Raw genomic sequence first — 14671 nt, 5'->3', positions numbered from 1 at the left:
TGCTGAAGCTAATCCCAGAATTTAGCCTAAATTAGTTCCTTTAGTCCTTCTTTTGATTTTTGTGCTGTTGCTTCTTTTGATTTCTTCAAGACAAATGCATAGAAAGACCTACTGGATTAACTAGAATATGGTGTTCAGAGCAGTTCTACCTGTGGTAATTATCTACTCAATTTGAGTTGTAGGAAGAACAGACTCCACTGCACATTGCCTCTCGCTTGGGTAAAACGGAGATCGTCCAGCTTCTGCTACAGCACATGGCCCACCCTGATGCTGCAACGACTAACGGATACACTCCACTGCACATTTCTGCCAGAGAGGGACAAGTTGATGTTGCATCAGTTCTCTTAGAGGCAGGTGCCTCACACTCCATGTCCACCAAAGTAAGACAAAATGCTTTGTGTCCGTGCTGTAGTAGGCAGTGCTCAGGGAGCATCCTCTTCCACGATGAATGTATTTTCACTGAGAAATTTTGCTAGGTTGTTTTTTTGTTTTGTTCTTATTTAATCAACAGTAATCAAATAGACTGAACAAATGTATCAGAAATTAATCAATTTTTAACGTATTTTACTGTCATCTGAAGCTGGGAGTTTGGGTCTCACTGGAGTCAAAAGCAGGTCCTGATAAATACATGCTCTCAGCAAGTTTAAAATATGCACGAAGTCCTGATTTCTCTCTTTCCAGTCTAGTTGCAGGTAGAGCTTTTTCTTTTTTTTTTTTCCCTTTTTTTGCTGAATGTTTCAAAATAGAAAATGCAAATGTGGAAAAACTAAGATAAATATTTTTGCATGAACAGGCCTGCATATTTTTCAATACCCTGTTTATGTAAATAATTCTGGTCTCTTCTAGCTGAAAGGAATATTCCCAAAACATACAATTGAGCATCTGTCCAGTCTCAACTAACTCTAAATCTATTTTCAGTGGTTCTATAAATGAGGTATCATATGACACAAAAGGCCTTTTTTTTTTCCTAGGCTTATAAAAGAAACATTCTGTGGAATTATTTCTGTTTTATATTAGCCCAACATGGTTACCAATACATTCCCAACAGAGTGATGAGTGCTTAAGAGAACAGATACTGTGAATAGAACTATGTGCCAAGATATTTTTTCCAAATTTATCACAAATGATTTAAGTGATTTTCACTATAGTTTTAGATCTAAAATCTAAACTTGATCCCTGATTTTGTACCTCTGATTCTACAATTGGAGCTTAGAACATATTTTTGAAAAATTGGATGTGTTCCAGGGTTTAGAAGACTAAACCCATGATTCTCAAATTCTCATCTGCAGATTACTGGGAATGCTTGCTGTTCTCCTTTTATCTAGCTGTTAAATCACATTAAAATAGCTAAAAATACACTAAGTACTTTCCTAATTTTCCATATTGCTTTATGGCAATAGCTTTAGGTACTTCAGGAATATTTTATAATTATGAATAGGGAAAGATGTAGTCCACTAGATAATCTCTCTATTCCATCTCATTCATGAGATGGAAATGTTTGAGATTCCCTTACATAAGGCTCTTTTAAAATGAGATTAATTGAATAAAATGACAATGAAAATAAATGTTACACATCACTCATATATTAGGCAAATAAGCCTCGGTGTCTCCCTGGGATTATTGTCAGGACAGCAGTGTAGTCTGCCACCTACTGTCTTGCATCCATGATTTTTTCTTACCAGCATGATTTTTAAAACTGAAGGGGTAAGCAAATACCATGTTAGTTTCATACAATCTTAGGTCTGTGCTTTACTGATAACCCTTATTAAAACTAATAGAAAATGACTCTTGAAAGAGACACTGGTTTTAGTCTTACTGGAGCATCCTTCAAAAACACTGCCCTTCAGTCACGCATGACTTTTTTTCACGTGAATTTCAGAGGCTGCAGCAAAACTTGGCAACTGTACAAGTATTAAGTCCAAATATGAATCATTCTTCAACAAGCTCACTAAAGGAGGGACACAATTTCTGGAGCTCTTCTCACTGAATTTAGTTAGTGTTTCGCTGTAATAGGCAAGAACTGATTCAGGAAATACTTCTAAAGCTATCATTAAGTAACTGATTTAAAAATGCAGCCTGTTCTGAGTAGAAATTTGAATGAGTGCCTTCGTTGCCCACACAATGTGTTCAGCTGATGAAATCTGTATCAGATAAAATGTCTGCCAGCCTGACATAATGTACATATGAAAAAACAAAAGAGAGAAGGTGTGTTTTTTTCTTTCTTTCTTTTTTTTCTCCCCCCTGGACATCACACTTTTCAAAATGCTTTCAAGTTATAATGCTATTTCTAGGTGTGGTTATTGATTCTGAATAAAAACAGCAGTTAAGACATAGTCTGAAACATAACCTCCTATAGCATTTACTCTCAAGAGTACATGTGGTTCTTGAAAGAGAGCATTATGTCAGCATAATTTTTAACACAACCACTTGCTTTTCTCTCCTGGCGTTTCTCAGAAGGGATTCACGCCTTTACACGTGGCAGCCAAATATGGAAGCCTGGAAGTGGCGAAGCTGCTTTTGCAACGCCGTGCATCTCCTGATTCGGCTGGCAAGGTACTGGTTTGGGCGCTCAGAAACAGGAGTCAGCAGCGATTCGGCTTCTCCTTTAGGAAATAACCGTGCAGAATGGACCTTTCAAAAGAAGGCTGCAGCTACTTTCATGTGATCTCATTAGCTTTACTGCATTCTCCCAAGGGTGATGGTTATGCATGTTAGTTTTGGAAACTGCATTTACAGAATTTGTTGCTTTTATATATTTTCACCTTCCTTATAGTTGGCATGCTGTACACAGCTCTTAGGGCAGATATGTTTATGTGGCTCAGGAAAAGCCTATTCCATTCAGCTGCTCAAACTGTAAAAATCTTAATTCAAAAACAAGGGGGCAGGCTCAGCTTTTTCCTGTGCCGTGAGCACTGCTTGTCACCGAGTTGCAGGGAGCTGGTGGCTCAAAGCTGCTGTGCGCTGAGGGAGCAGTGAGGGCCGCTCAAATGCATCCTCCACCGCTTCTCCTTCCCATTAAACACAGCCTACTAATCGCTGGCTAAATATTACTTTTGGTCCACGTTTCTAATACTGTAAGCAAAAGAGCGAGTGAGCGCGTTCCTGGTTTCTGAGCGGAGCCCCAGCTGCGCGCTGTCGACCCCGTTAACGGTTACTGGCCGCGCGTAACGCAATAACCGCCCTTTGCAGAACGGCCTCGCCCCGCTCCACGTCGCGGCGCACTACGACAACCAGAAGGTGGCGCTGCTGCTGCTCGAGAGGGGCGCCTCCCCGCACGTCACCGCCAAGGTGAGCCCCGCCAACGGCCGCCAACGGCCGCCAACCGCCAACGGCTCCTCGCCCGCCGATGCTTCCCCCGCGCCCCGGCGGCCACGTGCGAGAGTAGCGGGGCTTTCTGCGTAGAAAGTGCGGTGACATAGTTCCCCTCCAGCTTTTAAATCTTCAGCTGTTATCCAGCGGAGGGGGGAGCTGTTGGGGGAGAGGGCTGATCACTGATGGGTGTTAGGGCAACATGCTCGTACCCTATCACGTCATGCTCGTGCCTGTCACACCCGAAAATTAAGGACTCATCAGGTGTGATGAGACAGGCAAGCGGTTCACTCTGTCAGAAACCGTATGGCACCCTGTTTTGAAGATGAGTTGTTCAGAACATATTTATGGATTAATGGTTTGACTTTTATTCTAGACTAATTAAAGCTGTCTGTTCCAACTGGTGGTTTGCCATACATAAGCTAACCCTTCTCTTACAGGCAGAGCGTAGTAACTTTATGGTGAGCTGCAGGTGTTAAATGAGTGTAAAACTCCTTTGAGAGAGAAGTCTGGTTTTAGCCCTTCTCAGTACCGCACACTTACTTGTTAGCTGGCCACACCATATGTCCAGTGTGTGACTCCCAGCTCAAACCATAACACTTGGAGTCCGAAAGCAGTGAGAAATCTCTTTACCAGATGCATATGATATTGCAGTACTTGTTCTCTGAGGGAGTCTGAAAGCAGTGAGAAATCTCTTCACTAGATGCATACGATACTGCAGTACTTAGTCTGAGGGTGCTTAGTAAGAGGTGAGATAGTGCTTGACATGGAGACAGAGGACATGCACTGTTGCCTCAGAACAATAGCTACAAGATGCAACATGGGAAATTTCAGTTTGATAGAAATCTTCCCAGTATGGTTGGTCAAACACTGGAACAAGTTTCCTGGAGAGGTGGCTGTCCGTGGAGATGCTTAGAATTTGGCCTGGCAGATTCCTGAGCAACCTAGCATAACTTAGGAGTTGTTCTTGGTTTCAACCAGATGACCTCCTACATAAATTATTCTATGATTCCTTCCAGCCTTCTTTGAAAAAGAATAAATAAATGTATGTATGTATGTGTCTGTCTAAGTCCACTTTGGTGTCCATAAGTTTTAATCCTAACTAGAACTTGCTTTAGTATTATAGTAGAAACCATTTGGTAGAAACTGAATAGGCATATGCAGGATTCTTTCTAGGATTAGGAATAGTGTTATGATTTCACTATGTTGAGCAATGGCTACTAAAAGAGAAAAATAACAAGAAGAGTGTTACTGATTTCAGAATGTTCTGACTGGTATGGGACTGCTGTTATATATGCTGTTAAAAAGAAGTGGCTTGTCTTCTCAGTGAATACATAAGAACTAATTTTTCTACTGTTGTGTGTGGAAAGCAGCAAAAGCTGCAGTTAGAACAGGATAGTTTCCTAATGCTTCCCCCCCCCCCCAAAAAAAAAACCTAAAAAACTCCAACTAACCAAACTCCTCTAAAGAGGCTATTTGTTATAACCCAGAATTTTCCCCTGTAGTGCATTTTAAAAATGGGAAGTTGTCTTCTTGCCAAAAAACATGATCTCTGCTTTGCTAAAATGGTTCATTTGAACTGAAAAACACTCCTCCCTATGACTGTTTCCAGACAGTAACATGACTGACACATGTATCAAAATTCCATATGCAAACACAGATCTACCCACATACTCAAAAAAAACATGACACAGTGAATGGTATTTGCGCATCACTTTCCACAGAGAATGTCACTCATCAGTCAAAAGTGAATATTTGCAGCCTAGGATATTTAAAAGGTAGGCGTCAAAGTCAGGATAATTCGAAGACGTTAGACTAACTGTACTGTCAGCTGAAGCTTTGTTCTAGTTTGTAAGGAAAAAAATACAGATGGTTGAAGCAACAGAAGAGCCAGACCACATGGGAAATGTTTTGCCTTCAGAATATAATGAATCTCATCTCTGGGATAGTTGGAAGCATACACAAATATTGTTTTAAGGTGTTTGACTTCCTACACTTACATGGCTGTTGTGTTAACTTTCTTCTAATTTTGTTTTCCTGACTGATGTTAGAATGGATATACCCCTCTGCACATTGCTGCCAAGAAAAATCAGATGCAGATAGCTACCACTCTATTGAACTATGGGGCTGAGACCAACATTTTGACCAAACAGGGAGTGACCCCACTTCATTTGGCCTCTCAAGAAGGTCACGCTGACATGGTGACTTTGCTTTTGGAGAAAGGATCTAATATCCATGTGGCAACAAAGGTAATTCGTGAGAGAAAAAGTGCTGTGATGGGACTATTCAGTGAGATATAACATGCTGTGTAGGAATGATGTCACCTTCTTTGAAATTCTCCACTTCCTTATATATGTTGCTGTGCGTTGCCAGAAGTGACAATGGGTGGGTGAACAGTAAAAGTGCAAAGAGAGTATCTAGGATTGGCAGATAGAGATTAATTATTTAGCTTATATGGTATCATCAGTAGCTGTGCTGGGTAACCCTCAGGAGAAGCAGCCTCTGCCATGACAAGAGGAAAATGATGCCATCCCTAGCTCTGGTAGAGAGGTTACTTTGGACAAAGAGGAGAAAAGACAAAAGAAAATTATTTCCAAATAAGGCAGGACAGCAGTAGTTTTGCTGTGCTGCAGTCTAACCATCTCTCAAGTGTTTCACATATACTTCCAAAGCATTCACATTAGAGGCAAAGGATGAAGAATGTAACATTCTGGAGTTTGTGGGTCCCTGGGTTGATTTAATGACATATAACAGAAACCTGAGCGCTACAGTTGAAACTAGTTCAGTGTTTATGCTAGCGAAGGCACTTTTGCTCATATATTTAACCTTTGGCCTTCTTGCCCATGTGGCAGAAATTAGTAGTATCCAGCAAGAATAAAGTAACAATATTAGTTGAGTAGCAAGTGGAAAAAAAAATCCTAAGGAAGACTTTTCTGATCATTTGAATTTTCATGATTGTATGTGACAGCTACTTCATAGAAAATCATGTTGGTTCCTCAAAAAATACCCCATTACCATAGGTCTTCATAGGTCACCAGTTTTATCCAGGCATCTATATAAAACTTAAAAGCTGCAACTTTTGCTCAGGCAAGTGAAAATGGAAGCTCAAGCTCTTGTTGTCTGCTGTTAATGTAATGCTCTATCTAACTAATGAGAAATAAGATGGTTTTCATTTCTCTTACAAAATGTTTCTTGCCTTGCTCACAGGCAAGTACCATGTGCATCACTGCAAGCTTTTACTGAAAAGTTGCATCCATTTCTTGGAATTTTTGAATGAGATCTATTTTTGGAGTTACTTTCTTCATTCTGACTCATGCCTGCAGTCATCAAGGTTCCCTCTCCTGTCTGAGGAGTGGGAAGCACAGTGAATTTGCCTCCCACCCTAATGGGTTCCTCAGCTTCCCCAGTGATGATGTTACATAATATCCAAGCATGATCATTGATGCCTGAGAGATTATGGTGACATGATTGCCTTGGAACTGTTGTTCTGACAGAATGGGGGAAAGATCAACTCTACATTTTCTAAAAAAACCCCCATATTTAGAAATTGCAGTTAGGATACCTTCATATTTTGAAAATGAGAGAGTCTAAATTCATTTCCTGGTGTAAAGTAGTTTTTTTAATATTATTTATTTGCTTGTTTTTTGTATCTCCAGACTGGACTGACATCTTTACACCTTGCAGCTCAAGAGGATAAAGTCAATGTAGCTGAAATACTGACAAAGCATGGTGCAAATCAAGATGCACAGACAAAGGTAAATCATGGAGTGGCTACTGTCTTCAGTCTGCCAAAAGATGCTATGATTGTAAAGGAATGTTCCACTGAGCCTGCAGTTTTACTTACTCTGTTCTTGTATTGTAGCTGGGTTATACACCTTTAATTGTGGCATGTCACTATGGAAACATCAAAATGGTGAATTTCCTCCTCAAGCAGGGAGCGAATGTTAATGCTAAAACAAAGGTAAAAATTTTTTCATTGCTTGCTTTGCTCTTCATTAAACTTGGTAACTCAGCAGTGGTAATACATACCACTAGGTGTCCTTTTCACTAGGAAATCTATAATTATTCATGCACAGTAGATGACAACATCTTTGGATTTTAGCGGCAGTAAAATGCCTTCTCTCTGCTATGTCTCGGTCGGTAGTGTCCACTAAAGGAAGTCAAATCAGTTAACTTCGAGTGCGTGTAAGAGGGAGATAAAGAATCCATTTTATTTTATTTGTGTTTTTACTTGCAACTAACAAATGCAAGTTTGTTTCTCATTTCATTTACACATATTTTACACCAGTGTAATCACCAGTATGCTGCCAGACTAGTAACAGTTCAGAGACTTTGGAGGTGATGCCAGGTTCTCTCCAATCTGATGAGGAGTGGAGTGGGAAGAGTTGCAGCTAAGAAGAGTGTGGGTAGCATGCCTTTGAGAGAAGAGACAGCTGCAGTGAGGGAATACAGCTTACTGAAGACAAATTTGGAGGGGAGGAGGTTCCTGAGGAGGGGAGGTGGGTATGCTGTTACTGATCAGTTCTGTTGAACTGAACCAAACTGCCTATTGGAAAGCCTGAAGGTAATCCACTGACCTCACTAGTTTCTCCCAGTATAAACTGGCACACACAACAGCCATTTTGTATGCATTTTGTATCACGTGTGATAAAAGTGTAGATTGCTTGAATATGCACGCACACTGAGGTTTTGATGACTCTAATGGTGTGTTGTATCCCAGCTATCATCACATCACCCTTAACAGAAACAGAAGGCTAACTCAGGAGCAGCTGGACTTCAGATTAGTTAAAACTGGCATCAGGCAATAGCTGGCTCTTCACTATTTTCTGGATGTCTCAGCTTCGTTGTGAAGGGCTAAATCTATTGATAGTTTAGTGACACGCTTAGTGTTTGGAAGTCCCAGTCAAAATCACAGACGTGCAGTCTGCTGAGGGTTCTAGCCAGCTCCTCTGTCCCCAGCTGCGATCTATGTGTTTGTTCCATTTCTCAGTGTAGGCCTGTTTCATCACAGTGGTTTCAGCCGAATGTGGTAAGCCATGGTTAGCAAAATAAATAAATAAAAGCCTTGACAGGAGTAATGCTGACCCATCGCTTGTGCAATCATCCAAAATCAATGGGTAAAAAGTAGAAATTCCAAAAAGACTAGAAACACTATTAGAAAAACAGCTGATATGCATTCATAAAGCAGACATTAGCAGGATCCAAGTGGTAGCTGCCAAGACGTTCAGCTGAGTTATTTAGAGTCCAATTAGAGCTACATACTTGCCCCTTTAATATTAGACCTTATTCCATGACTAAAGGGCCACTGGATGCAATAGACCAGGTTCTGACTCCAGTTCCCCTAGGTATTCCACTTAGAATAATTTCATTAAAATGAGCAAGTTTGTTTATGTTAGCAACAGAATGACAGTGACTGATATGATAGTGTGGTGCAGTGGTTCTCCAAAAACCCATGTCAAGGGAACCATGAAAATCCTGGCAGTCTGTCAACCAGTAATGCGGATTTAGTTTAAAGAGCGAATCCATCCTGGCTGGATTCAGGATAGGCGTGTTAGAGAATAAATAACCTTTATTGCAGCCAGCTCTTTAAATGGAGAAAGCCTGCAGGATGATTTGCGCTGTCTCCAGTGAAAAATGATGTGTCTGAACACTGTTTTAAAGGACTTTTTTGATATTTAAGTAATAATAATAAATTTGCTGTGTACTATAGCCTGCAGTAAAATCCTGCATTGATTTCTTTGTAGTCCATGCATGTATACTGTACATGTGAGAACTGTAACTGTTCTAAATAAACTAGTTATTTAACTAGTTAAATAACTGTCACCGTTTAAAGAGTAGCATAAAGTGTTACTTGTGTTCATCCATTCAGCTACGAAAGAGAGAAATTTTAGTGTGTCACAGAAGCCTAGAAGACCATTATAAAGTCCCCAGGCTATGTATAAGTGTACAATGAAATCATTTTGGTGTTTTTCCCCCATTTATTCCTTGCTTGCTTTCAAAGTTAATTGTGAATAATGTTATAAATGAATTGCCTGACCAGACTTGCACAATACCATCTCCAGTCAACTAGCTGAAGTTACTCTGGCTCTGTTTCTTTATTGTGTAACATCTGTGTAACACTGGAGGAGATAAATATACAGAATTAAACATGTTTATTAGTACAGACAGCATGTACATATTTTTCAGTGTAATTATGGCTTGGCCAGGCCTTTTGAAACCAAAGTAAAGCTAAAATTTATTGACATTTGTAGTAGGTAAAGGTTGTTGGCCTTTTTAAAAGCAAATGGACTCAATCATTGCTGTTAAATTATAAATATTTTAAATTGACTCAAATATTTTAAAGGCAAGTTCTTTGTCTGCTTTTAAAAACTAAAAGGTGAGATGAAGAAAAATGTTCTCTGCCTCTGCTATGATTCTGTGTCTTTTGCATGTCATTTTAACTTTGCTGTTTCTCCTTGTCTCTGATTTGGGGAATAGGGGATTATCTGTCTTCCTGGAAATTGCTTATATTGTGAGATGTAAGATAATTTGTGAATATTATCTTCCTTTATGTTTTCATTAATTTAGGAAAGAAATGCTATTATTGCTGAAGATTTATTATCTTTGGGTAAATTGATGGCATAAATTTTTTATTCAAGTGTCTCAGAAGGAGAAGGAAGCAAAATGAAGCATCTGAACTAATTGTTGGTGGTTCTTGTTATTTCTTTGTTTGCTTTTATGGTAACCACCATCAACAACAGAATGGCTACACCCCTCTTCACCAAGCAGCTCAACAAGGCCATACTCACATCATCAATGTTCTTCTCCAACACGGAGCCAAGCCCAATGCCATCACCACTGTAAGTCTGTGAAGTGCCTGTGGGACTTGCTTTCCTGGACAGTTCTTTTCTTTCCTTTTTTGGGGGTTGAGAGCAAGCCTGTGTTTTCATGAAAGTATTCCTCATACAGCTGGTTGTCAGATGCGTAAATGTAACTTCCTTTCCTTCTCCTTATCCTCTTAAGGTAGCTCAGATCAGCTATAACCCATTGTGCACTGAACTAAACATGACATGAGGAAACTGATTTCTAAACTTCAGTGACAGCCTTGCCACAACTAGTTGTGCCGTATTTGTTTAGTTCCCCTCTGACTTGACTTTTCTGTCTGTAAAATGATGTCATGGTAAGATTTTTTTTTAATAAAAATCATGGGGAATTCAGAACCTGGGTTTCTTTGAAGATTTGGACAGATTTGAAGTATTTGAAAGCAGGAACATAACTTTCCTGTTCTGTGTTAATCTTGTTATTATTCATGTTTACTTGGACAACCTTGAAAACACAGCCAGGAGGTCCAAAATCTGTATGTCCTTTCCCAGAGTGGCTCAGATTACCATGTGCATACATTGCACATTCTTAAATACAGTGCTGGTGCTGTGTTTGGTTCTGGGAACAACCACGTTGAATAAACTGCTGTGAAGGTATCCAATAGACCAGTTTACGTGCCAGACTGTCAATTAAGGGACTTGTCGTAGTCAGCTTCTGGGACTAGAATTTCACTAGATGTTTTCAGTTGAAGGTCTCTTTAATTGCTTGCAGTCCTCTTGTTACAGCTGTGATAGCCCAAATCTAACTTGCATCCAAACACAGTCTTAAGGATGTACCTTCACTGCACAGTGTGCATGCTTTCTCAGGTGCTAACTCCATTCTTGTCCAAACATAGCAATTTTTAGCTTGAGTTATGAGAGAGTTTCAACCTGAGACAGCTGGCACAGGGATATGGGATTGGGATATAGGCAGTTGAAGAGCAAGTGACTGTAATGGGCAAACCATTCATGCTGTGAGGATGCTAATCTATTCACTCTGTGCTGCTAATCCACACACCCTGTATTACTTTAGAGTTGCTGAATTAAACTAAAAGAACTTAAATTATAGATAACAAAAGCTGGCACTAATGTAGAGAGAAGCCCTCAGGTTACACACTGCACTGGTGTTGCAAGACAAATCATTCCATCGGAAGGCGACTTAAATTGGCTTTCCATGGTTCCTCCAGTTTGCCGACACATTCTCCTTCAGTTCAATAAAATAAAACATTTCAGCTTGCATCTTTTTACAGAGGACCGTGGAATGTGTCCCTTCCTTCCCTCCCCAAGTTCAGTGACATGAGGAGCATGGACTACCATGCCATGTAGAACCAAGTAACTGAGAACGACTTCTGTGGTCACTTAAACTGAGCTGGGTGCCAGTCACATAGGCCAGTTCTGCAGGGGAGAAGTGTCCTCAGAAATCTTAGATGATTTAGCTAGTTTCTGTTACTTAATTTTTTTTCTTCTATTCATAAGAAAGTTCATTAATTTTGCTACCTATTGTAGGTGGCCTTATGCTACTGTGGACCATAATTTGCGACAGTTTGAGTAGAATTTCAAATGTAATGAGACAGATGGCGATGATCATTTACAGTAACAATCTAAGTTTGTAAAATTAAGTATGCAAATAGCTGTCTCTCAGACTACCTTAGTGTTCAAATAATGATGGAGAAATAAATTGTCCTAAATAATTACTAAATTATCATTTTAATATCCAGTTGATGAGTTGTGCAGCTCTGTCATGAACATTTAAACTGTAGATAAATTTATTTAAATGGAAAATAATCTTAAACCAAGACTGGGGTTGTTTTAGTGTCTGTTACATTGTTAGCTTTTGTATATTTTTATTATGCATATATATTTGTTGTAAGGAAGGATATGAGTGTATTTGGAGAATACAGCTATAGTCTTCTATTCCCCAAAGGAACATTGTACCTGCTAAAGGTTTAAACAATTACCGCTGAAAATGAAGCTGTAAAATTAAAAAAAAAAAACTTTTTTTAGAAGAGTATCCCTAATATAAAGCAGTTTATGCAAAACAAAACATCAGCGTCTGCAGGCAAGACACGTTCTGCGTAGTAGGAATTTGACTACTTCAGGGTTAAAGCATACAGCACTTTTTTTTTTTTTATTATTTAGACTAGCAGGCAGATGCAAGTATGTTGTGTTGCCATGGTAATCAGGGCTATAGTCTTAAAGAAGTTACAAAGACAGAGTCAGATGTAATGGTAAAAAAAACAGTGATTTTCCTAGGCTGTGACTTGTTTTGGATGGAAATGCTGGCTCATGCAGTGTTGAGAGTGATCTCATTGGTTCACATCACAATCCTCCCTCTCATTTCTCTCTCTCTCTCTCTCTCTTTCCTTCTCTCTCTCTCTCTCTTTTTCTCTTCAGAATGGTAACACTGCCTTAGCTATCGCAAGGCGTCTGGGATACATCTCAGTGGTCGATACGCTGAAGGTTGTAACGGAGGAGATTACCACCACCACAACTGTGAGTTGTACACACATTATAATGTTTCTCCTCTCTATTCAGAATGTTGTCTTTCTCTTCTTACCTCAGACTCTCCATGTGTCTCTTCCATGTTTATTTTCAGTTGTTAGCCTCCCCCTCCCCCTGCCTTTCTACTGGAGTTTTGCAGAAGTGCTACAATGGTTTGAGTGAATCTTTTAAGCATGTAGAATTGTGTGCAATACATCAGGCTTCTCTAAGTTACCTAACTAAATCTACATGAATATAGATGGCAAAAACTGTTCAAAGGTGGAGTAAATTTTTTTTCTAGGCATGGATCTGAGCTGCAAGCCCAAACTTCCTAGAAGTTTGGGAGTCATTTAGATCCTGGCCTGTGCCTCTATTTTTCTTTTCCACAGTCACATCTACATCTTAGTCTTTCCTTACATTTCCACACTTCGGTGACACCTGCTAAGGCTCAGCTATTGCAGCACACCACAGCAGGCTTCTAGCATTTGGACTGTACCAGCCATGGACTGGTGCCAAGCTTACTGATGCTCACTAGATGGCTCTGAATTGCATCAATCTTCTTTTTACTTGTTACTTTCAGTTCAAATGGATCCTGTTTTCCCAAAACATGGAAAAATCTTTCCTTATTTTCCCAATGCTCATATGTTCAGTGGTCTCTATTTTGACTTCGTGGTTTGTGAATAGTAAGTGTTGAATGTCAGCAAGTTGATACTGTTGCTTTAAGCCAGGAAAAATGAGTATATTTTGATGCTGTGAGAGGGAAGGGGTCTCTCTCTTTGGAATCTTAGCTCTCATCTGTATCTGTTACTAGAAACAGTAGGTCATTTAAGAAAAAAATGTGAATAAAAATTTCTCTTACTGCATTTTATCTTGAAACTCTGTTTTAAGATAATGCTTTTTTTTTTTTTTTTTTTTTAATGCAAGAAATATTAGAAGTCTAGAAAACCTATCAGAACTAGCTGCTGTTTAAGAGGTCCAAGATGAAATATCCAAAGAAGATGCTGCTACTCAATTAGGGAGAGGCGTAGAGGAAAGTAAGGAAAGTAAAAGGGAAGGGAAGAAATACAAAATATTTTGAAAAGAAGTGGGAAAATAGTTTTGATTTTGTCGCATTCTGACAGCAAGTCCCACTGCGAACTAAGGAAGATGGAATAAAAGTAGCGTGACATAAGTTATAAATAGAGTGGACTATGATTTATTAATGAGCTGTAAAAATCAGATTGAGTCAAGGAATTGGATCAGATTGGACAAGGAATTCCAGCCTAATTCCAGAAGTCTCTTAATAAGAACGTTTACTTTGCATATTGCATACTTTTGTGTATGGGTATGTTTAGTAATAATAGAAATTACACTATGAAACGTGAGTGAGTTACTTTGGATAAATGTTTCTTTAAACTTTGAGGGTAATGGACCTTTCTATCAGATACCAGATGCTTGAGGTTTAGGACTGAATCAAACACTCAAACTTAATTGCATACTTGACCTCTAATACTTACAGTACAAGATTTCAGATTTCTCTTACATACATCTGTGTACAAAACTGTAAATCCAAGCCAGAGAAGCACTGTTTTAAAAGGTCAGGTGGGACCTTCAGTAAACTCAGCAAATTGTTCAGATGTGAATTTGTCTGAATCTTGTACATACTTTAGGGATATACAAAATGTAAACCCTTGGCATTGGTGATGGTGGGGAATGTTGATTGAACATAATTTTGAAGAAGTGTTAAAAGGAAGGGATAAATAACAGGCACTCCCTGTAATAAAGTTCTCCAGATGGTGAGGATGGTTCTGCCAACCCAGAACATAGCATTTAGCGCTGAAAAAAAAGGTGCTGTCACCATAGCTACTTCATTCTCTAAGGTTGCAGCAGAGTAATACACGGAGGATGTTAGACGGGCTGATGCTCTATTAATATTCAAGTCACTGGCATTTGAGATGAGGAAAAATCTCCAGTGCCAAAGCCTTTGGTCTAACTTTGAACATACTTTCCTCTTATTTGCACCAGTGGAACCACATGAATATACAGCAACGGGGAGAATACAG

The 14671-nt window shown here is 39.4% G+C and overlaps 1 protein-coding gene across 30 annotated transcripts in view; it reads left to right on the top strand.

Annotated features, from left to right (window-relative positions):
* Positions 1-14671, top strand: part of ANK2 (ankyrin 2) — a 335054-nt gene that overhangs the window by 240160 nt on the left and 80223 nt on the right. For all 30 annotated transcript variants that reach the window (XM_062574110.1, XM_062574102.1, XM_062574111.1 and 27 more), the window contains 8 exons: positions 183-380; positions 2455-2553; positions 3190-3288; positions 5361-5558; positions 6966-7064; positions 7172-7270; positions 10050-10148; positions 12543-12641. In XM_062574110.1, coding sequence (XP_062430094.1) covers positions 183-380; positions 2455-2553; positions 3190-3288; positions 5361-5558; positions 6966-7064; positions 7172-7270; positions 10050-10148; positions 12543-12641 — 990 coding nt within the window. The remainder of the gene's footprint in view (positions 1-182; positions 381-2454; positions 2554-3189; positions 3289-5360; positions 5559-6965; positions 7065-7171; positions 7271-10049; positions 10149-12542; positions 12642-14671) is intronic.

This window comes from Rhea pennata, chromosome 4 (assembly GCF_028389875.1).
Source record: "Rhea pennata isolate bPtePen1 chromosome 4, bPtePen1.pri, whole genome shotgun sequence".
NCBI classification, from domain to species: domain Eukaryota; kingdom Metazoa; phylum Chordata; class Aves; order Rheiformes; family Rheidae; genus Rhea; species Rhea pennata.
Note: the sequence above shows the minus strand (reverse complement) of the source record. Positions and strands in the feature narration are given on the sequence as shown.